Below are 26,407 nucleotides of genomic sequence, written 5' to 3'. Positions count from 1 at the left end.
AATTGTCGGGTTCGAAACGCCTGAGAGAGCCTTTTGAGACGTTTGTGCAGGATGGTTATGCATCATTGCATCCGGTATGCATCCTCTGCGCATGAGCTTGTGCAGGGCACACTGAGACCACCGAAGGAACATTCGGCATCAGTCCTTCCCTTTGGTTACTGCGAGAAGCTGGGGCGGCCGACGGGTGCGCTCGTCATCCACCCACTCGCTAATAGTAGTTGCTCGGTTCATGGGTTAGCTGGCTAGGTCGAGTATCGACACGAGCAGCGGGTACCGGTGGATTACTCTCCCCTGCTCTTGGCCTATCGTGTCTGGAGAGGGGAGGTGAGAAGCGAATATCAATCGGGAGCTATGTGATCATGTCGATCCCTGAGGTAAAGAAGCCTACATGAATAAATATCTTCCTTGCGTAATGGAGGCCAAACAACGATAAGCAAACAGCATCGTTAGCCAGACAGATTGGCAGTCTTTGTAGCGTTTGGTGCTTGGTGGCGACCCTTCCAAGAGCAAGTCCTGGGGAATGATCCCACACAGCACAATCTGACTCGTGGGTGACGAAGGAGAGGCAGCCCCGGTGACCCCTGCTAGGCGCCTCTAGTTCGCTCAATTGGGGGTGGTCTTAACTAGTGCTCCAGCCTGGTGAGTCTCTTCAGCCCCCTAGTAGAAAACCCCCAGCAAGCCCCGTTACCTAGTTGGGAGGTCTGTAACGTCAATTCCCCGGACATTCTTAGTCCCGAGGTATTCATGAAATTCTGGGGGACGCCGAGGGTTGTGCCTGCCTAAGAGGACCCCCAGTGTCAACCCAGGACGTGCGTCTAATGGTCTTAAGGAGTTACTTAGCCGCTCGCCCTCCAGGTCCTCTCCAGGTGCTCTCCCCCGTGTCCCCCACGAACAAGCCTCCCCGCCTGCCAAGCTCGGGGCAAGATCCCAGGAAATTCTCAAGTTCACAACTTGTCGCCCTGTATCCCAGACCCTTCATTTCCCATTGCTCCTCCACAGCCCTCTTGTCTCCCTGCTCGTCTTTATCCCTTGTTTTTGTCCTAGGGAACGACTGCCATCAATCACATTCCACAGCATGGAGTCACAAGGAGGCGACATGTCACCCCCGGCCCAAGCGAGTACTGGCACCTCCAGGGCCAGTAGGATGTCGCCTGCACGACTGGCAAGGAAAAGAAAGGCGGACAGAGAGTCGCAAAAGGCCTCGCGCTTGAAGCAGAAGAACTACATCGCCCATCTGGAGGCCTTGGTCAAGTCCCTGGATGCGACAGCGGGCTCCGACCCGGTCGAGTTGCTGAAACAACAAGGCGCAGAGAACGTGGAGATCAAAAAGGCCCTCACAACCATCTGCAAGATCGCCCAGACAGCCCTAGGTGCGAGTGCGGGCGAAGGTCGATATCTCGGGACCTCGTCTTCCCCCGACCCGATGACCGACCAAGCAGACGTCAAAGACATGAAGCCTGATCTCCCAAAATTCAGGAAAATTCAGCCTTCCCAAACGGCCAAGTTGGATTACACCACCGATACTGTCAGATGCACAGGTGATTCAGACTCGACGATTCCATCCATCGCCGAAACCCATCCGCATGGTGCCGGTTTCCCCTCTCTGTTCACAGAAGATGACGCAGATTTGGGAGAGTTCATTCATCATGATCTCCTGGACTTTCCGGTCCGAGATCACGGCGTCCAACAGACTTTCGAGACTTCAGAACTTCTCTCTACCAGAGACGCCATGGCCATGACCCAACCGGGCCCTGTTTCCTGGGCATTTCCACCGCAATCGGAATCTCTGCCTTTACGCATACACCACCCAGGTGCCGGAGGCCGGGACTGGGTATCTACGGTAAACCTGCTAACTACACCTGTTGTATTTCCACTTGAATCTCCTGACGACGCGCTTGATGGAGACATACCAATATCAGCTGTGTTGCGTGGCTGGGATGCAGTCGAGGCCCGCCGGCCGCTAGATCCGGGGTGGAAAGTTCTTCGAGAATTTGACCAAAATCTTTTTACCGGATGCGGCATTGCTGAGAGATTGGCTGTCTTGCGGATTATGAGGTTGATGTGCCATGTACGTTTTTGCCATCAACACACTGTGAAACCTAATCCATGCAGGGCTCGCTGACGGATTTATGACAGTATATGACGACTTCAGAACGACGCCCAGAATTACCTCCTTTTATGCTGAAACGGTTCGTCCCAGGTTATATGTTTTCACGGTCACCGTACGGTTGCTAACCTTTGCTATTATATAGGCCGTGTCAAGAGCACATCAAACATCATCCGATGATTGATTATCTCGTATGGTAAGGATACCTGACATCCCATGCAGAAACATCCGCTCAGCGTTTCCCGGGCTGAAGCCAATAACTGTTCGCAGCTGACATATACAATAGGCCCGGATTGCGTGAAAGACTGATTTTCTCGCAGCAAAAGTTCGCTGCCGACGCAGATCGATACAATGAGCTTTTCCGTGCCAACTTCCGCTTCCTGTGGCCGTTTGAGCCCGAGGACATCTACTATCGGGATCCACAAACGGGCCGATATGCATTTTCCGAGCAGTTCATCGGACGAACGGAGGATTTGTCCTGCTGGACGATGCACAACGACTATTTTGTTGCCCTGCCAGAGCTTCGTGGGGATATCCCTGGATTCCCTCAGACTTCTATCTACAATTTGAGTCAACAACTTCCGGCGTCACAGCAGGCTGTCCAGCGAAAGCCCCCTGGCAGGCCAGACGAGAGCCAAGAGTCCTCACAGAACGAGAAGGGTTCCGTCGACATAGATTTTCCTCAAACCATGTGGGCGAGGATGTCACAAATGTCTTGAAATCCTCCCGATGTCCGATATGAGAAACAGAATACATGATACCCTTGATGACTTTCGGAAATCCTTACGCTGCAGTAACATCGTTTTTTATCAGTGGCCAATGACCTGGTCTTATCAAGCTCTAGTGCTTTCTAAATCACGCCTATTTCACACTGCAGCCACCGCCGTTCGGTCAATGATTCAACGGCGATTCTCAACCAACCACCAGGTCGTCCGTGGACCTTGCCATCCTCCATCTTCCAGCTAAGCTTCCTCGACGAGACTGAGCAGAGTATGGCCTCTGTCCGTGTCCTCTGTCGTCTTTCCACCAGCCCACCAGCCTTCATTTGAGGCTTCCATCTTGGTCTCCCGTGTTCTGGGAATGCCACCAGGCGAACCTAACTGTATTTTGCCTCCAGTGGACCTCAGGTCGCCACCCCCAGCAGCTCCTCGCTGACATCCGTTGCAACGCCGTTCTAGTTAAATTTGAAAGGACAGCCAATTATCGTGGCACCTCCCTCCGCTGCATATTCCCTCAGGGCCTCTGCTTCTTTCAGAACCGCATCGCGCGAGACCTTCTCAAACTTGGCAGGGCCGAGCTCCTCAGGCAGGTAGCCTTCGCTCTTGAACTCTGGACCAGGAACGTATTGAGCGCCCGACAACAAGGCCGAGAGTTTGTTCCACACCGTATCCTTGACATACCAAGGCTCGATACTTTGTTGTTTCGCCGGATGCAGGCGGCCAGATTTCTTGTCCGCTTTGGCGAGAGGATCAAGAGCTCGCATACGCGGAAGGAAGAAGTTGCGGACCACAAAGGCACGGAGCCGGAAGAACCGATACACCAAAACTTGCATGGTGCGTGAAGCTGCCGGATATCCCAACGCATTCCTCGTTCTGTCTTCGAGCAAAGCCATCATGACCTTACGGAAGAAGCCGCGCATGCCGGGAGAGACATGTTTGAGGAAGAAGTCGACGGCGGTATCAGCGCACTTGCGGTTATTGTCGGAATAGACCATGGCCGTCTGCTCATATTCCTCGCTCCACTCAGCCATCTTTTCGATGGTGGGCGGGATATCCTTGATGCCCATGCGGTTGCCGACTTCCTTCCAGTAGACGAACATGGCCACTTGTTCCAACTCCGTCAGCTGACGCCACTCATAGGTGTTGACCCAGCGGATTGCTTCCAGGGTATTGACGCCCAATGTGTGGAGCATCTCTGGCTGGGTGATCTTGTCTCCATACTGCCGGTGCATCCAGTTCATCTTGGCCAATGCTCGCGATCCGCGCTCGCTGTCCATGGAGCCCACGACAAACTCGGTCGTGATGAGGGCGGTATCATTGATGCGGCGACCAACGTTGGGGCAAGTACTAAGTTGACGTGTCTTTGCGAGCAGTTCGGTACCTGAGGCGATGGCGAACGTCTTGAGGAGAGAGAATTGGCCACTGAAGGCGAAGATGAAGGGCATGTCATAGAGCATGGATAGGTGCATGATCTTGTGTGCCTCACTGTAGTGCATGGAGTACGGGTCTTTGAGGAGGTGGGCATATTGGCGTTCCAAATTGCGTACGGCACGGAAACGCAAGGCTCGAACCAGGGCGAGATATGCGAGAAGACCAATGGCTATTGCCCATGCGTAGGGGAAGTCATGCAGGGCCAACTTGGGCAGTCGCACGGGCAGGAAATCCAGGGCGTCTGGTTGGATTCCCATCGTGACAAGGGGGAAACTTGTTCTAGTGATGTTCCAAGGAGGGGTGTGTGTGTGATCAATTACAACAGATATGTTCTTTTTGAGAGCATGTACATATGTACTTGAAGATAACCTTTTGTCGAAGGCGTCTTGGTCGCTGAAGCCTTAGCCACCCTTGTATACATAGTCGGGTCATCTCTCGCGGACAGAGTCTCGTTGACACGCGGGTCCTTGGCAGTTCCGTAGCCGAGGGTCGTATTCTGTCAGTACAAATCATTCGGCACGGATCGGTACATGTCGAGCGTGTCGACCAGGGGGGGACCGCGAAGCCCAGACTGCTGAGGTCCGAGTCAAGCAGTCGACGTCAAGGCTGTTTAGCGTCAAGCATAGACCATGTCAGAGAGACGGAGTCAAATCATACCCCACGCGGGACCCACCGAGTGGATCACAGACCGGTGTATATGATTGGCTTCTCCACTATGCGTTCCGGAGCTTATGTGAACCCCTGGAAGACACTCGGTATTGGGTACTTGTACTGCTGTCGTGTCTCACCCCGGGTGCACATCTCTGTGTGGCACATCTAGAAGTTGGAGCTTGGAGCGGAACTACAGCCGGTTAACTGGCACGGCTCAAGCCCTGCTCCAAGTGCCTTCCAGGCAAAGGCACAATTATGAAGATGGGCAACACTCACCCTCAGGCAAGGAAGTGTAACATCACGCATTGAGTTTCCTCTGCTCCTATGTGTATTTTACCAAGAGATGTGTGGATATTTGAAGGACGTACAATGTGCCAGCATCCCAGTGACCACCGCAAACTGCTTTTATCAACATTCTTTTCGAGCTGACCCGACTGTCGCCGCGCCGAATACACAATGCCTTATGACACTAAGGAAGAGATTCTGGCCCTTGGGACCATGGATCCTGAGCTGAAAGCTGTCCGTTGCCCAATACTGGATATCTCTTCCTTGCCTCTGGGTTTGAGAGATCATTGCTGACTGGAAGTGGATTCAGCTGCTCGAAACCAATCCTCCTCCTCCCATGACATTCACAACGATGCAGGCTCTAAGAGAAGACGTCAAAACCCGCACATTACAAGCCGTTGCTGCACTTGGTCCTCCACCTCCTTCCGTCAAGCAGACTGATATCAGCTATAAAACCACAGATGGCACAGAGCTGCGCGCCCGGCTCTACCAACCCACATCACCGGCAGACGATGGCAGCCCATTGATTGTGATGTTCTATGGGGGTGGCTTCTGCTTGGGGATCCCCGAGTCTGAAGAAAAGGCATGTCGAGAGTTTGTACAAGCATATAACGCTGTGTGCGTTGCGCCTGCGTACCGACTGGCACCCGAGTTCCCTTTTCCCCAAGGTCCCAAGGACGCGTGGGACGCTCTCAAATGGGCCGCGGAAAGCGCACCCTCATGGGGCGCTGATCCCTCCAAGGGTTTCATCGTCGGAGGGACATCGGCGGGCGGCAACCTCGCCTGTGTCGTAACGCATCTCGCGCGCGATGAAGGCCTGACGCCGCCTCTAACAGGGCACTACCTCTGCATTGCTGGGCTGGTGCCTCCATCCCGAATGCCCGAGAAGTACAAGAAGTGGGCGTACAGCTACGAGCAGAACAAGGCGGACTCGATCAACGGACAGGCCGTGATCGACATCTTCACAGCTGCGTATCAGCCCGATCTTGACGACGGCGTCTACAACGGTCCTCTGATCCACCCCAAGGGCCACGCGGGCTTGCCACCGGTGTTCTTACAAGTGAACGGGGCGGATACCTTGCGTGACGACTCCCTGATATATGAAAGGATATTGCGTGAAGAGCACGGGATCAAGACGAAACTGGTCGTCTATCCCGGTCTGCCACACGCACATTGGGCTTTCTTCCCTTCGCTAAAAGCCAGTGCCCAGTTCTGGCAGGACCAGCTCGAGGGGATGGGATGGCTGTTGGGGAGGACGCCTGCCACGGCCAAAATCTAGATAGATCCCCAGCCAGTCCGGAGAAGTGGGAATAAACATTCTGTATGCCGTGAACCTTTAGCTCATGGGCTGAGCCTAGGTTTTCGCGGATCTGGATCCAGGCCTCTAGACTGCCTGCCAAGATGAAACCCTTATTTTATTCTTTTACTTTCTAAGCGTGGCCTGTGGCACGGAAGAAGCGACAAAAGGAGACGCGGAACTTCACAGCCAGCCAATCCGGGGTATTCTACATGTCTTGTCGGAGCGGGATAACGCGGGGTATATATTGCGGGATATATGTATTCACGAGAGGCGCTCTCCGCTCCGCTCCCCCCACATTGACCGGTAATAGCGGGTCAGAAAGTCCAGCCTCTCGAAAGCTCCCCATTTTTTTGCCCCCTACCCTACCCTACGCTACCCTAATCTTTCTCTGTCCAGCTGGCTATTGACTCGCCTGTATGACTCGCCCCGGAGAGTCGCCTGAGGCGAGTCAAGCTCGCACGCGGCCGCCAGGGAGGCGGCTATCTATCCGTCTAGTCTAGGGCGACATGCACCCCATGCATGGCCCTTTTGAGTTTTTTTTGCTTGTGTCCTATCGAGCTAAACCCCAGATAATTGCCCCAGGCCTGTCCCAGACATACGGTGGCTTTTCTTCGAATTGGTTAAAACCCGCATTTATCACCCTCCCCATACATCCCCCTTCTTTTCCTGCAAGTCCATAAAAAGAGAAGGATTTTGGAACGTCTTATCTCTCAAACAGCTCTGTTCTGTTTTGGTTCTGTTTCCAAGAAGACACGATTTGAGATTTCAGAAAGAAGCTGTGTCAGATTGAGAGACGTGTGTTCAAAGATATGGACTCCAAATCGGGATCTCTCGTCAATGAGTCACCGCCCAGCTCGGACGCTGTGCATCTTGAGCGTCTCGCCGTCGACGACGAGGAGAAGCACGTTGGCCACGTTGGGAGTCTGCAGATCGAGGACGGCGACTCCCTCGAAAAGAGCCAGAGCGTGGAGGTGGACGTAGACGTGACGAATCGAGGTGCCGTCAAGGGCGACGAGTCGGACGGCAAGGTCGACTGGACGTGGATCCAAATCATCGCCACTGCCTGCCTCTCGGGATTATACGTCGGTACGTTCTGGTTTCCTTGCCATCACCTGGAACTTGTTTGTCTTTGGCCGCATGCATACTGACCCAAGTCCCCAACCACATCCAGGCTCTCAAATCCCTCTCTACTTCCTGGGAGGTACCCTGACCTATATCTCCGCCGACCTCGGAGGAACTAAAGCGTCCGCCTGGCTCCCCGTGGCCTATTCTCTTGCCCTGGGTGCTGTGACACCCTTTTGCGGCTATCTGCAAGACTTGCTCGGTAGACGCTATGTGACGCTCACGGGAGGCTTGATCCTCCTGATTGGGTGCATCGTCATGGCGACAGCCCAGACCTTCCGAGCGGGCGTTGTTGCCATGTGCTTTGCCGGAGCTGGTGCATCGATTGGCGAGTTGACTGCCGTGGCCGGGTATGTGGTTTTGACTCTATTTCTGTGACGCTTGTCCCTGATATACTGGGACAATGCGAACACATTTCTAGGTGTTCTTGCGCTGACTTTGCTACCTGCAGAACCGCCGAACTGGTCCCTATCAAGAAGCGAGGCATTTACCTATCTATCGTGACTGCGTCCATCCTGCCCTTCGCTCCTTATCTACTCTATGCTCAACTCCTGGCCAAACACTCCACGTGGAGATGGGGCATGTGGCTCTGTGTGTACGTACTACGGATCTTGTTCCCCCTTCTCGGCCATTCCAGACCACCATGGGACTGACCTTAGCATCAGGATCTGGAACGCTGTTTGGTTCACTGGCATCGCCATCACATATTTCCCCAAGTCGCAGACTCGAGCACGAGGTGTCTCTCGAAGAGTACTCCTCAAGAGAATCGACTTTATTGGAGGCCTGCTGTCCATCATCGGCCTGGTTCTATTGTATGTCTCGACATTGTCCTTGTTCTTGTCTACCCGCTCTCCGCCCCAGCACGATATACCGCACTCGACAACCAATACTGACTTCTGGGCTTCAGCCTCATTGCCCTGCAGGCGGGCGGATCCTCGCACCCGTGGAAAAGCGCTTACGTACTGGTCAATCTATTCATTGGCTTCTCACTGATTGTCGCTTTCTTCCTGTGGGAATGGAAGTTCGCCAAATATCCCATGATACCCAAGGAGTTGTTCCATGGTCAGAATATCGTGGCCAGTTGCTTCGTCGTGTCGTTTGTGTCAGGTGAGTTTGGCCGTTGTCTTGCACCACTACGCAGAAGAGGGAAATGCAGACTCTCTGACACTGACTATTTCGCATGGATATACAGGAATGAACTTCTCTGCTCTACTCAACTTCTTCCCCTTGGAGTTTACGACCGTCTTCGTCCCTGACCCCATCCAAATCGGCTTGAAGGATATCCCGCCTGCGCTTCTGCTGATCGGTGGCTCCATCGCGACGAACGCCCTGCTGTCATACCTGAGAGGACACGGCCGCGAGCTGATGCTTGTTGGATGTCTCATCATGAGTAAGTGGGGCCTGCCGCTCTGGCTATCCAATTTCATTACCACGGAACCCTCTCGCTCGCATAGATTACTGACTCCCGTCTCCTTTCTGCAGCTGCATTCTCCGGTGCTCTCGCATCCATCAACCCGGACAAGACTGCCGCCGTGATCGGAATCGGCTCCATGGCGGCGCTAGGCGTTGGGATGGTAACGTCCCCCGCGTCGACCATCGCGATCACAGTGGCGCCCGACTCCACCATCGCGACGTGCGTGGCGCTGATCCTGTGCATCCGGGCCACGGGCGGCTCAATCGGCTATGCCATCTATTACAATGTCTTCATCGAGAAGCTGACGCCGGCGCTGCCCAAGTACGTGGCCGAGTACGCCGTCGCGGCGGGGCTGCCGGTGGGCGAGGCTGAGCCCTTCACCGCGCTGTTCCTCACCGCGCCGCAGAACGTCACCGAGGTGCCCGGCGTCAACGCTGCCATCCTTGAGGCCGCCACCATCGGCAGCCGCTGGGCCTACGCCCACGCCCTCAAGTACGTCTGGTACATCAGCCTGGTATTCGGCATCTGCTCCATCGTCGCTTGTTGCTTCGTCAACAACATGCAGAAGTACATGACCAACCGGATTGCTGCGAAGGTCGGCAACTAATAGTCATTGCCCTGGGGTTTTTGGTTATGGATCGATACAGTCTCGATGGCACGTAAAGAATTGAGGGAAAGATGTGCAATAGGGGGCCCAGAAGAAACGGCCTGTGACAGGTAAAAGGGACGCAAAGGGAAAAGCAGACCCGCCGACATTTACATCCACCAGTGCAATCAATCCGTCGCCCGTCGAATATACATTCTATATAAGCCTGTCCTGGCAGCTTCAGGCCACTGACCACGATGTCATGACGCCAAGAGAGAGATTAATATATTCGGAGATTGTGGGCATCGTGGGCAGAAGTAGTCAGGCCAACCTGCCATAGGACCTACATTCCTTTAATGAATATGCCGACTCTCCTGGAGACTCGTCCCTACTCTCTCTTTCTCTCCGTCATTGACTTCAGCTTTAGTTGCTTTCTATGAGGCTTCCACGGGGATCTGTGGTCGATACTGTCCGGGATTCTATCCGTGAGTGAAGCTTCGAGAGTCTTTCCTCGCCCCTGCATCATAGATATAAACGACTTCTTCTCCACCCTCGGCGTGTTGATCACTCCATTCGCTCTGCCTGACAGTGGGGACACCTGGCAATGCGAGACTCTTTTCCCGTTGCTTTGTCCTTCAGTCTACATAACTTCGACATGAGCAAACACTCCCCTTAGAGCATAGGAAAGTCGAATATGGATGTTCATCCCGAGCCGTTGAGGGATAAACCTGGGAAACCCTGAGAGGATCGTTTGGAAGACTCCCTTTCTCGCCCACATTGTAGGAAAGGTCGTTCTGCCAGGTGAAAGTCAAATCTGAGGATGCATTCTTGATACATTGAACAATGGTGTCGTACCCGTTCTCAAGGTAGCTGTAAGAAGGTGTATCCTGAACGGTGGTGCCTTTGATTTCGATTCTGGCCAAGTTGGGCGAGGACCCGAGTCCATAGGATCGACCAAGGAAGCCCCAATCTGTATCGTCCAACCCGCTCGCCGGACGAGTTGATAAGGAAGGGCGGCGGGGGGCAGACCGAGATTTAGTATTGATCCGGCGGTGCTATTGACTGGAAACTGAGAAATCTACACCGCTGACGAGGCACCTGTAAATGCAGGAATTTCAATACCGCCTCCGAACGGCTTCAAATAGTCAGCCATCTCTGGGACTGAGTGCTCCGGCCCACAATGTACCTGGCTCGGCGGAAAGAACCAGGAGAAGCACAAGAGACGTGACACGTATTGGCGGTAGCGTATTGCTCACGTACCAACGCACTATAGCTACGTAGAAAGCGAGTTCACTCGGTGGGAAGATATTGTTTGATCAGCAGGAGCTGAGTCCTGAAAGTTTCCTAACGTCTCAAGGGCGTTTAGATAGAGCACGCCTAGGATCTAAGGCAGATTCTGGACGAGAATTCACAAACATACTCGGTTCGTTTGCGCGAAGGTGACCGCGGAGCCGCTGTGGTGTCCCGACCCGGTCGCCAGGAGGAAGGCTGAGATGCTGGTGGGCAGTAGCAATATGCAAATTACAGTATAGATATCTGGGCCCGGAACTAAGTGCGGCGTAGTATCCATTCATAGTTGTAAATTAGGCGCTGCGAGTCTTCTTGCGTCGAATAATGGCTCTTCAAGGATTTCATGCCGACAGCAGGGGGAGTTAGAAGCCTCATAAATAGTTTGCCTTGGAACAAGGTTGTGAACATCGTATCATGGGCCCACGCAAATAGTAAAGCCTGGCGGCTGTCATTTAGTCTCACGCCTAAATGCCGAGCTCTGAGTACCTGAATACCATACCCCTACTGCCCACAACATGAGGCTGCGCTTCCTGTAGCTCGCCCGTGCTCCAGCTGGCTGTCTGCTGGTTTTCTCGTTACCCCAGACATTGTCTCCTTGTGCCTATTTCTTCCACATGTCAGCAATGGATATGGGTTCAATACTTGGAGGCAGGCCTTGGTGTATTGGAGGATACAACAAAACAGAAAGCTTGAAGTGTCTTGCGTGCACTTGGTTGTCTCGTATGTACTAAACTGAATAAAAACAAGGCCTTCCATGAAAAATGCACTATTTACAGGATGATAAGAATAATAGGACCAAAAGCGGTTCAGAAATAGAAGTATGTGAAAACAAGAAGCCAGAAAAGGGGGTAAAAATATACGCAGAAGTGGGTTCCCCAGGCATTCCAAAAGCAGACTTGCTCCCCTAGCTTTTGGAGGGACAAAGACACTTATAGAACGAGTTTGAACTGCTCCCACAAGGCCGACCCAGAGGATTGGACACCGTTAATGTTTGCTGAAATCTCGCCAAACCAGCGCGAGTAAGATGGGGAGTCGACTTGCTTCTGGTTGCCGGTAACGGTGGCGGTGAGGGTCTCACCATTATGGAGTTTCATGACGATAGTGAACTGGTTCGGATCGGGCGAGAGAATCGTTGGCGGATACGGGGTCCCCACTGGTCGAACCTGGAGGCCAGCCGTACCGAGCGCGCAGGTTGAGCCAACGACCTGGCCGTTTTTTAGGACGTACCCACTGACAGTTTCGGAGTTGGAAGTATCGAGCGCGTCGTACCAGACCATGTGATAGTCTCCGAAGGTGCCGTGGCCCCAGTACCAGCTATTGACGGCACTCGTGAAGGGGATGGCGCCCCAGTTCTAACCGGAGAATATTAGTATGTGCCAGGAGGAAAGAAATATCAGGGATGGTAGGCAAACATACCTTGTCGTGATATCCGTTGCCGTTGAAGATCATTGGTGTACCTCCAAAATTCATATGAACGCTAGCATCCGCCGCAGGGAGGACATTGACCCAGCCAACGTTAGGCATGATCAGCTCGTTCGCACCCTCAACGAGAGGGCTGCATGGATAGTGTCCAGGACCGCGCTTTGTGATCTTGATCAGCACCTCCGCATTGTAGAGGGAAGGCCATGGAAACCACAACTTACAGAGATAAAATCAACCGTTCCGGAAATGCCCAGAGAAGGATTATCAATCGTGATCGCGTACTGGCTCAGGTCTGGTGTGCCTGTGAAGCTGCATCCACTGCCAGACCAGTTGCCCACTGCTCCATTCCCGATGGTTTCAACCGTCACTGAAGTTGCGAAGGCCGTTGAGCCCACTTGTGTGCCATTTGGAAACGTTGCCTGAATTGCAACATTGAGTATGTCTTCGATAGCCTCTGTGTTGGGGAAGCCGAGGACCGAAGCCGTAAAGAATATGATCGTGAGGGCTTGAGTTCCATCATCAGACACAGTATCAAAGTACCACCAATCATAAGAGGTAAGGTCAATTGGGAAGACCTTGGGCCCATCAGCCGCTCCACAAGAAGTGAATTGGACAGTACTCGTGAGTGTTTGGGTGGAGGAATAGGTCAAGGGATTGGGAAAGCATTGAGACAGGGCACCAGGCGCTAGGGCCAATAAGGCTGGGAGAAGCACGGAGGGTTTGAGGCTCTTCATTTTGCGGCTGATTCAAGACGTGATCTCTTAAGACGAACAATTTCTGAAAGGCAACCTCGATTTGGACTGCTGTGGTCTGGGGAGTTCATCTCCAGGCGGGGGAAGAGGAGGCCTTTGTACTTTTCCACCACCCACAACCTAGGGAAATCCTCGACGACAGTTCGTGCTGTTGACTCGTCTGCTCAATAATACCACACCGTGAATACTGTCACCACCGTGACGGACCGAGGCGGACCGCTTCCCACCTACCTTGGCGTCATCGAATCTTTGATGCAGGAACGCCAGGCGTACTAACCTTTGTTTCATAGAAGGAGCATGGGAAATTAGCAATTTCTCGAGAGAAGGAAAGAATGTACCGTGTACAGGAAAGATCGCACACAGTTGACCTGTGTAATGGTGCTAAATTATGTTCGGATATATGTAATATCGTGTGGCCTGGGAAACAGGGGGTAACCCGGCGTTCCCACCTGGAGCAGATTGACGACTCAATGACGAGCCATTTGGACCGGCCCGCCGTGGTGGCATCATTGTGGGGAGAAGGTATGGCCTGTGCCCTGTGCCCCGTACTAACCCACACCCCATATTCGGAGGAATATATTGCCGATGGTGGCGCCAGGGGTTGGGGGCGAGTCAAGCAGGTTGACACGACCATATGTATTGACAGCTCCGGATGCGGATATTGTGCACGCTATGCACAACCGCGAGGCAATGAACGTACAGTACCGAGAAGATATATTCGCCAAGGAACAATGAGTATTGTGCTGAATGAGCATGTTCTCAGTTAGCCTTAGAAGAGATTGACCGACCACCGGTCTGTCTCAAAGCCAGACATCTGTTGAATAGTCTCAGGCGGGGAGATCGCTCACAGACTCCAGCCTCTCAACTCCTTCGGCCGCTTTTCAGGTAGACAGCCAAACCAGTGGTAGACAAGTCAACAGAGGAGCACCCTTCTTTGGGCGCTTCCAACACCTAGGAGCATCGGTAGTTTCATGAGAGGTGCCCCGGTTCTGGACTGCGAGCTCAGAGACGGCCACCTTAAAGTTGTTTGTGAGCGAGTGGTCAGCACATTAGAAATCCCCGATGATGAGGATGCGAGTTTGCGGGCGGACTTTCTCCTGACTCTTTCAATTGGCAAGGCCATTTCTCACTCATGCTTCTTTGGGAAAAGAGCATGCAGAAGCAAGACGCGCAAAAAACCCTCAATTAGGTATGAGGGCCCCCATATGAGTTTCTGCCCCCAAAAAGAGGCCTCTTTCCCCCAAGAGAAGTGGATTGATCTTGTTCGAAGAGGTAGATTGCCGAACTTGATCCCTGGCCTCTTGCCAACCAGATGAGTCGTCTCCGCAAGTACACTGAAAGCGTGACCATTACCTGTCCAAGACTCCGTGAGATGTTTTGCATCATCGTCAAGAGGTTGTCGATCGACTACCACCCACTACTGAACACTCCTTCCCCTCAATGTCTGAGAACCCTGGTAAACCGTAAGATTAGAAACGCGCTCCGGTAGTCGGAACTGTAGGAGCTTGAATCAGGCATCTGACTCTGTCAACGTGAGAGCGATTTGCATGACGGCAATGAACCGAGCCGCTGAACCCTCGTACTCCATGTCAGTCTCCTCTGAAAGGGTTTCGTGATGAATGGGTTCGTCAGAGTGGCCCAAGTAATGACCAATACAACCCGAGGCACCGGCATTGCAGCTCAAGGCATTCAACTCCTCGGTTCATCAGGTTGCCATTGGCCGTGGCACAAGTGAGGCACGATATCGCACCGCCGCATCCTCGGGGTAGCTGATATCACATGACGATCGGATTTCAATTCCTTCTGCAAGAGAACACAGCCGAGTTGTGATGACACAGTTCAAAGCAAAGGCAGCGTGATTGGGACTGACACGCTTTACGAGAACTCCCTTGTCAACCACCACAGCGAGAACACGAACCTTTTCCCCGTCTTTCAGACCAGAGTCCTTTACATTGCACCACCTGTCTTAGTCCATTGAAGTTCAGTTTCGACTGCCATCATGGGATCTGCAGCATCGAATTCGACACGAATGTTTCCACGGGATCTTGTTTGACGAGCACAGATGTGGGCCAAACACAGCCCATGGAGGTGAAACAACTGCCTGGGCTAACCTGGGTTCATTTCAGGGAGGGTCGAGCGAAGGAGAGATGCGTCTCCGGCCAGTATCACAGAGGAGAGGATATCTCAACAAGCGATCAATAATATTGGGCAATTCCATGCAGCTTTCGAGGTTGCTGTCAGTCATGCCAGGAAGAAGTTGTGGAGGAGTCGCAGCGCCTCCCTTCAAAATTGACGCGAGGTCACGTGGGCCTTGGCACGGGAATTGCTGACCTTTGCGGTGCCGGTCGCTTCAGATTTTCTTTCTCTATGTACCACACAGCAGCAACCTGGCACCCGTCAATGATTTCCACACAATGCATGTCGAGGACAATCCAATCCTCCCATTTCTCTGACCCAGAGGCCCGAAATCAATGACATTCAGCCTAATGGTCAGCTTCTTCGCACGGCAGACACACCCGGCAAGCTCCAAAAGCTCTAAGCTCAAGGTAGCTGTCCACCACTCGCAGGGCACCCTTTCTCGTATCAATGACGATCGGCATGCATGGCATTTGTGAAGAAGGAATCGTGCACAGCAAACCAGATGGCTGGAATCGTCAAGGAGGGCCTCTTCGCGCATTTGAAGCGCATCCCGCTCTCCAATCTTTAGTCCAATCGCCCACGATCCATCCCGCTGCGGAGAAGAGCTACCGGCATGGAGTGGATTGCCCGTCCGAGTAACTGGTCGTTGGCTTGCAGCGCTCATTTCTTAATCGGTCGCAAAATGTCCTGCACTGTGTTGCTGCAGATCTGCCAGCTGCGCCCAGCAGGCGAAACGGACAGACAACCTTGTTGCGTCTTCCCTCCTCCCGTCTCTGTGTCATCACTTTCTTTCTCTTCTACAGTCTTCTTTACTGTTGCAGCGAGAGATTTGTGACTCTGGTGGTACGCGGTGAAGTACTTATACGGCCTTGTTGCGATAACGTGGATCCTGTTATCGTGGTTATCGCCCATTGTCAGACATGCCTGCCACAATGTCGGCGTTCGTCCAGTGGCTCAACCGCGAGACGGGCCTCCAATCCATCTGCACCTACGGCAACACTGACATATACCTGATCCTGCTAACTCGATTTCTCCGCATGTTTGCCTATGGAGGCGCCGCCCTCGTTCTAGCAATCTTCTTGTACACCCAAGCGGGGGTCGATTGGAAAAAGACCGGAACCTTCATGACCTTGACGTTGTTGGGAGATGCTGCGATCAGTTACGGGCTGACGATCGTGGCTGACAAGATTGGTAGAAGACGTGTGTTGCTGATAGGCTCGTTGCTCATGAGCTTCGCCGGGACGGTGTTTGCCTTGAGCAAGAATTATTATGTGCTTCTGTTCGCTGCCATTGTGGGTGTGATATCCCCTGGGGCACACGAAGTCGGCCCGTTTCGTGCTGTTGAAGTACGTATGAGATCCACCAGCGCCCTGGCTTGATTCCATACATAGCGCGTGCACACGGAGCTCCATTCACTTCTCTAACCTTTTTATCACTCACAGGAAGCAATCCTTGCTCAGCTTTCCCCAATGGAGGCTCGTACCGACATCTATGCCTGGTTTGCCGTGTCATCCACCCTTGCCATGGCATGCGGCCTGTTCGTCACCGGGTGGCTAACCTATGCTCAACGGACATACATGGAGCGTGACTGGAAGGAGACGTACCCTCCTGTGTTTGGCCTTTATGCGATGATCGGGCTGGTCAAGTTCTCCATCACGTTCCTTCTCAGCAAGAACTGCGAAGCTAGTGCAGCGGCACAGTATTCTTGGGCTCCGACCACCACAGGCAGTGTGATGGATGAAGGGGGGAGTCCCTCATCAGAGCAGACGAGGCCTCTCCTGGATGGCCTGCCTCGTCGGTCGTCGATCCCGAAGCAAGCTAACGTGCGAACGACGGGCCGCACAGCTCAACTTTCTCAGCCCGACTCGTTCTTCCAGCGCCTTCGCAAGTCACTCAGCTCGCCCTGGAAGGTGTCTCGCTCCTCTCTGCCTATCCTCATACGCCTCTGCTTCCTGTTCGGTCTGAACGCTTTCGCATCAGGCATGCTCCCTGTGACCGTCATGAGCTGGTATATGTCCTGGCGTAGCCGATGGTTCTTGACTCATCGGATTGGTTATGCCCTGAGCGTCGTCTGGCTCGCAGCGAGTCTCTCGAATTTGTTCAGCGCCGCCGTCGCCCGACGATTGGGACTGGTCAAAGCTATGGTCTGCACTCACCTGCCCAGCGCAGTGTTCTTGGCGCTTGTTCCGCTCGGGCTGGTGGTTTCGGGTTGGCCACTTTTGCTGTTCCTCTTGCTTGCCGACGCGGCCCTGGGCTCCATGGATCAGGCCCCTCGCGAAGCATTCGTTGCGGCGGCATTTCTGCCTCGGGAAAGGGTTCAGGTCATGGGTACGCTCAACTTTGTGAGGACCTTGGCTGCGAGCTTGGGCCCGGTGGTTACAGGGCTCGTGTGGACGAAGCAGACGTGGTGGGTACCCTTTGAGATTGCAGCGGTTTTGAAGATCTGCTATGATGTGGGTCTATTGATTATGATGTTGAAGACACCTCTGCCGGAGGAACATCGGAGGGTGATAGGTGTCTTGGGTGATGGCGAGGGTCAGCAGATGCGAATGACTGCTGCTGACATGGACGTCAACGTTCTGTTGGATGAGCTGGCAACCAACAGCGGTGGACTGGTACCGCCGAGCGAGTTTGAAGTGAGTGACGACGAAGAGGAGGACGTCGAAAGGGGGTTGGTTACAGAGGTGCATGAGGATACTTCTGGGCTACCAAAGTACGGTGAGTAGGAGCAAACTTGTGTGTTGGGTGAGAGAGGGTGCCATTTCCAAAAAGGTTCAGGGAAGGATGGATTACAAGTTTTGCATGCATCGCAGGCAGCATGTTGATGGCCCTATTCCGTTCGGCGTTCAGAGTTCGGCGTTCAGAGCTAAGAATTGCGGACGCCGGGCCCATGTTACCGGTGTCTGTGTAAGCTCGTTCAAGGAGTTACACCAAACGACTGTCTCGTCCCCCATGCTCGTCAGCACAGGCCGGCCAGACGAAGAATAGACGGGCCTGATGATCGGCATAGGACTGGACGAGACTAATAATGACGGATCACAGGTGGTTGAGTCGGCGAAATCCAACGCCTTGTGAGGGAAGGGGGAAATAACTCAGAGCCTTAGATTACGAAGCCGTTGACGACCTGAGCTATCGCCAGGAAGCCTACATATGGACCGGGAGGGAGGGCTCGAGAGAGGCAACAGCCACCGCTGTCCTCGCTTAGCACATACATACCTTCCAAACAAACATAGGTGCTTGTACTTGTACTCTCTATAGGTACATATGTAGGCTACTGATACTGCCACTGCCACTGCCACTGCCACTGCCACTGCAGCTGCAGCAGAAATCTCCGAGTGTCACAATCTCTTTTCATTATTTGCTGGAGCTTGCCCGGATAGATTCGGGGCGAAACGAGAGACCAAGCCGCCAGCGCCGGCGCCCCAGCCCGAGCCCGAAACCCAATGTTTTATTACGCGAGTAGATCAGTTTGTCAGGAGGTCTCCAGGCGCGAACCAATCAGTGACTGGACATTCAACATCCTAGATCTGCTTATCGGGACCGTTTCTCAAGACTTTGTGTTAGATGTGACGACCGGTCTTGGAGGCCAGCGGCCTCACGTTGTAGCGTCTCAGTTTTGGGCGATCGACGGAGACATCAATCTGTTGTATGAGATCTTTGACCTGGTGGTAACAGGGAGGGATACGACAGCCGGGTTGGAGACCGCAAGCTCGTTCCTGAGGACACTTGCCGATGCGCTGACCTACAACAACTTGTACGTCGATGATGTCGTAGCTACTATCGGCAGGCCGGATTATCACTGGGACTCACCTAACACCACGAGGCTTCTTTCAGGCACAGTCTGGGTTGAAAAGGACTCGGTTCATGTCCGCTGGACGTGGTTGACCCTCCCCATCGCATTGAACGTCGCAGGCATCCTCTACCTCGCCTTGTCGGTGTTCTACACGCGCAGACATCATCTCACGCTGTGGAAGTCCTCGATATTAGCCACACTCTATCACGGTCTGCACCAGAATCTCCTCCAACCAGACCAGGCTTACAAAAGGGCAAGCGACATGGTGGAGGCTGCCTCCGCTCTCTCCGTGAGGCTCGGTAGGACGGCGGATGAGGCTGGTGGCAGAACACAGTTGCAGGCATATGTAGTCCCATAGTTAGCACGATGTCGAGAGCGAGGCATCAAAGTGAGCAAACTGAATCTGGTAAAGGTGTGAGAGTGCCAGAGTGGCACGTGAGCTGTTCCTCAGATGCCAAGACCAATGTCGGCGAAACGAAAAGTCCGTGCTCCGCTCATACCAAATAAATTTTTGTAACTGCGCAAACGCATCCGCCGGCGGGCTAGATACTCAGTTGAGAGCTTTGACTCGGGAAAAAGGCCAGCCATGTCGGTGCCGACAAAGAACAAACATGCCACAAGCTCCAACATCGTCGCGGACGTCCCATTATCGAGTCCTCCCAAAAAGCGAAAACGCGACACCGAAGGCATCGAGTCCTCCAAAAAGAAGAAAAAGCCGCGGACAGGAGAAGTCGCCGAACCTCCAGCTGCCGTAGCGGAACCCCCCGTGGAGAACAAGGAGAAGAAAAAGAAGAAGAAGAAGCAGAAACAGAAATCCGAAGACAAGAACGATGCCGCTGCACGAAGGGTGGAAGAGGAGGAAGAGGTGCCAGTGTCGCCGGACATGGAACCGAGAGACGAAGACGCCGCCGAGGGCGACATGGAGTCGATTATGGAGACAGACACAGCTGGCCTGAATGGCTCAGAAGAAGTCGACGAAGCAGAATTGATGTTGCTGGAATCCGAAGACCCTAGCTCCTTCTACTCAACCCGCCTTTCACTCTACCTCTCGATACCTGCGGTCTCACTGGAAGCTGCCAAGTCGTCCATACTTGCAGCGCACCTCGCGCCGTTACTTCTGACATACTTTCCTCCTGCACGAGGCATTGTTCTGGGGTTCTCCGACCCGGTCTTGTCGGCCCAACCGAACTCCGGCATCAATCTTCCGCTCCTCCCTCCCCAAACCGGTGACATCGAGGCACAAGCAGAAGTACTGGCGGACACAGCTGACGAGTTTGGGGTATGTTGGGTCTGGCTCACCGCCACCTTTCTCGTGTTTCGACCTGAAAGAGGTGACGAACTGTACGGATGGACGAATGTGTCATCAGAGGGCTTCGTGGGCCTGGTGAGCTACAATTATTTCCAGACGGCCATCGGCAAGACTCGAATTCCTGCAGAGTGGACATGGAACGGGCCGAGCAGGGAACAGCTGCAGAAAAACAAGAAGGGCAGAAAGGGTCGACTACGAGACGAGAACAGTTTGGACGATGGGGAGGAGCACGGCACACAGGAGACTTCAATCACAGCAGTGGAGGCACCTTCCTCACAACCCCTATTGGTCGATGACGGGGGGTATTTTACCGACGCGAGCGGGACGAGGATTAAATCGACGCTGAAATTCCGCGTGGCCGATACAGAAATAGTTCCGGCTCATGACAGGCACAAATGGTCCTTGCAGATTGACGGCACTCTCCTGGACGACGAGGCTGAACGGAACGTGCTGGAGGAAGAACGCGGGAAGTTTGAGCGCGCACAGGAGACCAGTCGATCCCGGTCACTGGGAGGAGAGGATGCACCGGTGATGAGTGGAGCGTTGAGCAGATCGCTGAGCCGGGAAGGAAGCGTTGGGTCGAGGATATCCGGACACACGCCGGCCCGGCATCGAGTGACTTATTAGGAGGGCTCAGTGTATGGAGCAAGAAGAGGTTACGAGGACGTGGGGGGGAAGGGGGCGACCCATGCTCATGCTCATGCTCATGATCTGACGACTGGATCCCGTTTGATATCTATATTTGTGTTCACAGTGGGAGCGGGAGTGAGGGTGGGCTTTAAAAATCGCCTCATTATGATTGGCTGAGGATGCCATATACGGAGCCAATGGTGGAGCACAATCAGTGACGCAATGAGCAAACAGCCAAACGGGGCGGCGCTTTTGCACAAGTCAATGGAATGTCCCCGCAGAGCAGCACCACGCAAAAGAAGACGCTTCGCAGTAACTGCGCTCGAAACATCATCATTATCGTCATCCACGTGTCCCTCGTAGAGTCTCATCAGTCTTCGAGCCTTTGTCCTCCGTCTTCCTTCCGTCCATCCTTCTTGCTAGCCATTGTTGACATCTGACAAACCGACGACCCAGTTGATGTTTGGCCGATCCACTGCCCGCTGCCTCGCCGTCTCGTCTCCTTCGTGCAGACCTCGTTTATTAGCCGCCGTTTTCTCTTGTTCTCCTTCTTCTCCTGCTGGGTTTCGTCCAGGCATTGCCGTCTCTCCCACCCGGCCATCATCGTTCTCAGAAGCCTTCTCCACCACTTCCTTCAGCATGACGCAGGAGTTCAAACTCAAGGGCCTCGATAAGCTTGACCTGAAAGACCTCGAGAAGAAAGAGGTGGAAGTCGAAGGCATCGACGGCGGAAAAGTCCTCCTGTGCAAAGTGGGTGGCCAAGTGCACGCACTGAACGCCAACTGTACACATTATGGGGCGCCGTTGAAGTTGGGTGTCTTGACGCCCGAGGGCCGATTGACGTGTCCCTGGCATGGAGGTACGCAATATCACTCTCCACCTCTGGCACGGTTGGAGTATGAATAGTAATCTAATCTGGTCTGATCGATAGCCTGCTTCAACGCCCGCACCGGAGACGTCGAAGACTCGCCTGCGCCGCTGTCGCTGAACGCATTCGACGTCATCGAGAAAGACGGCGGAGTGTACGTCAAGGGCAAAGAGGCAGACATCAAAGGCGGAAAGAGGACCGTCAATATCAAGACCACTCCGTCTTCCCAGGAGAAACTTATCATTGTCGGAGGGTATGTTCCGTGTCCACACTCGCAACGGCGCAAGTCACTGACTGCTGGGACAGCGGATCAGGCACATTCGGCGCCCTCCTCAAACTGCGTGAACTCGGCTACAAGGGCCACATCACGGTCATTACGCACGAAGGCTACCCGATCGACCGCACCAAACTCTCCAAAGCCCTAATTACTGACGCCTCGAAGCTCTACCTGCAACCTGAACAGTGGTACTCGGAAGGCTCGATAGAGTTCTTCCCCGACACCGTCACTGCAGTCGACTTCGACGGCAAAACCGTGCAGACCAAGACCGGCAAGTCATTTCCCTACTCGAAACTCATCCTCGCCACCGGTGGCACGCCGCGTCAACTGCCCCTGCCGGGCTTCAAGGACAACCAGCTGAGTAACATCTTCCCCCTCCGAAAGGTCAGCGATGTGCAGGCCATCATGAACGCCGTTGGCGACAAGGGCAAGAAGATTGTCATCATTGGCTCCAGCTTCATCGGTATGGAAGTCGCCAACGCTCTGGCCAAAGAAAACTCGGTCAGTATTGTGGGCATGGAATCCGCGCCGCTCGAGCGCGTCATGGGCACCGAGGTGGGAAAGATCTTCCAGCGCTCCCTCGAAAAGAACGGCGCGAAGTTCTACCTGAACGCCGGGGTTGATTCCGCTGTACCGGCGTCGAAGCTCGCCAACGCGGTCGGTTTGAGCTCTGTGGGCGCCGTGAAACTGAAAGATGGCACCGAACTAGAAGCCGATCTCGTAATCCTGGGGATCGGTGTGTTCCCCGAAACGACATACCTCCGCGACAATCCTAAAATAAAACTCGAAAAAGACGGCAGCATTGCTGTCGACGAAAACTTTGCGGTCAAGGGCCTGCAAGACGTCTGGGCCCTGGGCGACATCGCCACATACCCGTACCACGGCCCAGGTGGGAATGGCACGCCCGTGCGCATTGAACACTGGAACGTTGCACAGAACATGGGTCGCACCGTGGGGCAACTGATCGCGCAGCCAGGCAGCAAGCCAAAACCGTTCATTCCCATCTTCTGGTCCGCCCTCGGGAGCCAGCTGAGATACTGTGGTGCCACGCCGAACGGATGGGATGAGTTGGTGTTGAAGGGTGAGCCTGAGAACGGCAAGTTCGCAGCATTCTACTGCAAAGGCGACACGGTGGTGGCCATGGCGAGCATGATGATGGACCCGATCATGGTCAAGTCCGCCGAGATGATGCGGCATGGCAAGATGCTAAGTAAGAGCGACATTCAAGGAGGCAAGGATGTCTTAGAGGCGGCTTTGTGATGATACGACCTGGCATGGATGTTGGGCATGGTACACTAGGACGACACGTCTCGCGGGTATGGGGTGGTGACCTTAGACAGAGCAGTCTCCTTCTCACAGCTTGCCTCAACCCGCATATTAACGCTGACATGCTGCATATTCCCACGCGAGAGAGAGAGAGAGAAGAAGAAGAAAGAAATAAACAGACAAACAAACAAACCTGGCACAAGACCCGTCCGTGTAAGAGCTGTATGGTATGATTCATTCCACCATCTCTGGACCCAAGTATCCCAATTCTCAACCCCTCAGTCTTTCGACGGTCGTTTTATTTTTATCTTCGGGCCTTCTTTCTTTCCCGCCCGACTCGGTCTAGACTGTCTTGATCTCGACGGGCTCCGTATGTGTGAGTGAGTGTGTGAGTAAGTGTGAGTGTGAGTGTATATGTGCAAATGCATTTGCATGCATTTGTGTTTGTGTTTGTGCGTCTCTCTCTCTCTCTCTCTCTCTCTCTCTCTCTCTCTCTCTCTCTCTCTCTACACCTACCTCCATGCTGAGGAAACGAGATGAAAAAGGCCACACACACACACAGAGAGACAGAGAGAGAGGAGAGAGAGGGGGAGAGAGAGAGAGAGAGAGAGAGAGAGAGAGAGAGAGAGAGAGAGGGAGGGAGGGAGGAGATGCATGGAACGAAAGAAGGAAGGACGTCGGCGTGGACTCGGACTGGGCAAAAGAAGCGAACGCTTCGGTCATATATGTAAAATATAGTAATATACTCGCGTCGCCTGGAGTCGCATCACATCACACGTAGGCAGTAAGTAATTCAGTGGTGTGCACCGCTCGTAGTGGTCATGGTCATCGTGGACGTGGATCTACATATCCCTATGTATAAGAGCGGGATGGTGGTGGTGGTGGTGGTGGTGGTGGTTCAGTCGCGGTAATATATTCCATTTGCCTTTTCTGCGAAACAATTTTTCTCTTTTTCCTCCTAACGTTCTCCCTCGCCCACCCCCACCCCGCCGGCGGGGGAAGTGTCGCACAGGCAATGAACGGTGTGGAACAATAGAAGAGGACATACTCAGTTACCTACCTACTTACTCACTGGACCTCCCACCCTTGATTGAGATACATGTACGAGGTAGATAAGACATCTCTGGAAGGAAACCCCGTAGGCGCAGGGGGAAGTAGTAAATGGACGGCGCTATAGTCCATGATCTCGCTTTCGGAGCCTCAGGGGACTTCTGATTGTGCGGTCGTCGGTCCTTTGTCTCAGTTCTGAGGACGTGGCCAACTCACCGGAGATATCGATGCAGTGGATAGGGTATCACTTCCTAACTCGGGAATTGTATTCTCCGCTGCGTCCCTTTAAGTGCACCGACGGCGGCGTGGCGTCCTTTAGGCGGGTGTAAGTAGCCAAAAGCGATGCTGGTGTGACTGGGCTCGTTCAAAAGCGTGAAGACGCTGGTCCTCACCCGGACAAATGCTGACGGGGGTTTATCGGCCTGCCGGCCTGCCTGCGTATGGCTTCGGGGGTTTGAATCGTTCAGTAAACATTGACCATCAAAACAGGGTCGTGAGGTGGTTTCGACATGAGTTCCTCGTCTCATCCCAGGAGAAAAGGACCTCCCAGTGTGGTATGGGGTACCATCGCAGAAGTTCGTACCAGAATAGTGTGGACTTCATGCGCTCGCCCTTCCCACGAGTATTGCAAAGAGGCAAAAGACGTGGACGTCAGAGCTTCTAGGTCAGCAGAGTCAGTCCCGGTTTGCGTAGCGTGGTTCCGGAACGGTGAAAGCACGGAGAATTTCAGGTGTCTGCATGTGACTTGACAGAGTCCTGAGGAAAGGAAAGTTGCTGGCTCGGTGACATCCCTGTGCTGTGTCCTCGGTACCTGAGGCAGCGGTGGAAGAAACCGCGGAGATCAAAATGTGCTGGAGACCCACTTCAATAGGTGGGTGGATGATCGAGACAATCGAAATATGTCTCAAAGCGTGGGCAATTGTCGCAAAATCGCAGTCCTGAAATGGCGATCTGAACCCCCCATTCCCCCTCGTACTCTAGTGTTTAAGCGAAATTTGGCTGTGACCTGGTTTCTCTTGATATCTGCCAGCATTCCTCGAGGACCCCCGACCCCTTAGATGGGTGGAGATCTGGACAGTGTCTCCAGTGGACAGTCTTTAGGCGGTTTGCACCTTCTAAGAGCCGATGTGGTATTCGAGAAGCCCTAGCAGTATGGGCCACTCCGAAGAGCAAAGGGTAAACCCTGTGTTGGGGGAGTTGATGGAAAGAGCCCATGGTCCAGATGGCGAAATCCGAGACTTTGGCGAGGATGACCATCTGGGCCTTCGCTCGCGTGGCAGCAGCATGTGGGCAACCCTCAAAGAAATGAAGGGTCCCTCTGATGCGCTCCATCTTCTGCTCAAATGATGCCGTTGACTCGTTAAACGCACATGGCACTCGGTACACTCGTGGAAGTGGTACCTAATAGCAATCTACAATGATCGTCCAAGCCAGAAGGGCCGAGCCAGAAGCTGTAATTCGCGCCAAAGATCCACGCCCCGGTTTTGATCTTTGACGGTGGGTAAAATCCGAACCGGGTCTCAATGTGCGTCAAAAGAGACCCGCATTGACTCGTTCAACTGACATGATGTCCAACTTTGTACATAGTACTATTCGAATGGTATCCACTTGCCGGCTTCCCGATGCTTTACCTCGAAAGACGACCGTGGCTTTGCATTTCACCAGGATTAGGGCTTGAGGCGTAATGCAGAAGGAGCCCCTGTACGAGGTACACGAGGTTGGCAGGTGTCATGCGGCGTTCGGTAGTCGGGACCTTCCCACTGGAGACACCATCTACAATGAAAAACAAAAGAATAAGGGAGATCATTGGCTGGGCAGAGCGTTCGGGCGTGACCAAGATACATTACTCCTTGGTAAAACGGCGAATGCCAAACTCAATGCTGCGCCGGGGTACTTGAGTGGAGGATCATCCGCCCATCAGAGGGGCTTCCGGAAGTTGTGGGTTTGCTCGCTGTAATGTATCTGGTATTGTAGTATCATGTTGTATACCTAGTGT

The 26,407-nt window shown here is 53.6% G+C and overlaps 9 protein-coding genes across 9 annotated transcripts; 7 read left to right on the top strand and 2 right to left on the bottom strand.

Annotated features, from left to right (window-relative positions):
• Positions 1-1,075: 1,075 nt before the first annotated feature.
• Positions 1,076-2,826, top strand: AYL99_00490 (hypothetical protein; the record flags this gene model as incomplete). The annotated part of the gene is made up of 4 exons (XM_018832006.1): positions 1,076-2,068; positions 2,137-2,189; positions 2,253-2,303; positions 2,394-2,826. The coding sequence occupies 4 exons, from the start codon at positions 1,076-1,078 to the stop codon at positions 2,824-2,826; spliced, it is 1,530 nt and encodes a 509-aa protein (XP_018697885.1).
• A 455-nt stretch (positions 2,827-3,281) lies between these two features.
• On the bottom strand, positions 3,282-4,514 carry AYL99_00489 (hypothetical protein; the record flags this gene model as incomplete). The annotated part of the gene is made up of 1 exon (XM_018832005.1): positions 3,282-4,514. The coding sequence occupies one exon, from the start codon at positions 4,512-4,514 to the stop codon at positions 3,282-3,284; it is 1,233 nt and encodes a 410-aa protein (XP_018697884.1).
• Positions 4,515-5,364: 850 nt separating this feature from the next.
• Positions 5,365-6,472, top strand: AYL99_00488 (hypothetical protein; the record flags this gene model as incomplete). Its single annotated transcript, XM_018832004.1, has 2 exons — positions 5,365-5,427; positions 5,504-6,472. The coding sequence occupies 2 exons, from the start codon at positions 5,365-5,367 to the stop codon at positions 6,470-6,472; spliced, it is 1,032 nt and encodes a 343-aa protein (XP_018697883.1).
• An 830-nt stretch (positions 6,473-7,302) lies between these two features.
• Positions 7,303-9,636, top strand: AYL99_00487 (hypothetical protein; the record flags this gene model as incomplete). The annotated part of the gene is made up of 7 exons (XM_018832003.1): positions 7,303-7,579; positions 7,665-7,965; positions 8,067-8,210; positions 8,281-8,427; positions 8,523-8,722; positions 8,808-9,005; positions 9,098-9,636. The coding sequence occupies 7 exons, from the start codon at positions 7,303-7,305 to the stop codon at positions 9,634-9,636; spliced, it is 1,806 nt and encodes a 601-aa protein (XP_018697882.1).
• Positions 9,637-11,834: 2,198 nt separating this feature from the next.
• Positions 11,835-13,061, bottom strand: AYL99_00486 (hypothetical protein; the record flags this gene model as incomplete). The annotated part of the gene is made up of 3 exons (XM_018832002.1): positions 11,835-12,257; positions 12,322-12,486; positions 12,549-13,061. 3 exons carry the CDS (start codon positions 13,059-13,061, stop codon positions 11,835-11,837), a joined length of 1,101 nt encoding a protein of 366 aa, XP_018697881.1.
• A 3,089-nt stretch (positions 13,062-16,150) lies between these two features.
• On the top strand, positions 16,151-17,944 carry AYL99_00485 (hypothetical protein; the record flags this gene model as incomplete). The annotated part of the gene is made up of 2 exons (XM_018832001.1): positions 16,151-16,564; positions 16,661-17,944. The coding sequence occupies 2 exons, from the start codon at positions 16,151-16,153 to the stop codon at positions 17,942-17,944; spliced, it is 1,698 nt and encodes a 565-aa protein (XP_018697880.1).
• Positions 17,945-18,661: 717 nt separating this feature from the next.
• AYL99_00484 (hypothetical protein) lies at positions 18,662-19,369 on the top strand (the record flags this gene model as incomplete). Its single annotated transcript, XM_018832000.1, has 2 exons — positions 18,662-19,310; positions 19,362-19,369. 2 exons carry the CDS (start codon positions 18,662-18,664, stop codon positions 19,367-19,369), a joined length of 657 nt encoding a protein of 218 aa, XP_018697879.1.
• A 228-nt stretch (positions 19,370-19,597) lies between these two features.
• Positions 19,598-20,947, top strand: AYL99_00483 (hypothetical protein; the record flags this gene model as incomplete). The annotated part of the gene is made up of 1 exon (XM_018831999.1): positions 19,598-20,947. One exon carries the CDS (start codon positions 19,598-19,600, stop codon positions 20,945-20,947), a length of 1,350 nt encoding a protein of 449 aa, XP_018697878.1.
• Positions 20,948-21,589: 642 nt separating this feature from the next.
• Positions 21,590-23,355, top strand: AYL99_00482 (hypothetical protein; the record flags this gene model as incomplete). The annotated part of the gene is made up of 3 exons (XM_018831998.1): positions 21,590-21,809; positions 21,882-22,071; positions 22,125-23,355. The coding sequence occupies 3 exons, from the start codon at positions 21,590-21,592 to the stop codon at positions 23,353-23,355; spliced, it is 1,641 nt and encodes a 546-aa protein (XP_018697877.1).
• Between the last annotated feature and the right edge of the window lie 3,052 nt (positions 23,356-26,407).

The sequence above is a fragment of the Fonsecaea erecta genome (assembly GCF_001651985.1).
Source record: "Fonsecaea erecta strain CBS 125763 chromosome Unknown Scaff1, whole genome shotgun sequence".
Taxonomy (NCBI): domain Eukaryota; kingdom Fungi; phylum Ascomycota; class Eurotiomycetes; order Chaetothyriales; family Herpotrichiellaceae; genus Fonsecaea; species Fonsecaea erecta.
This window is presented reverse-complemented; position numbering and strand designations above follow the sequence as displayed.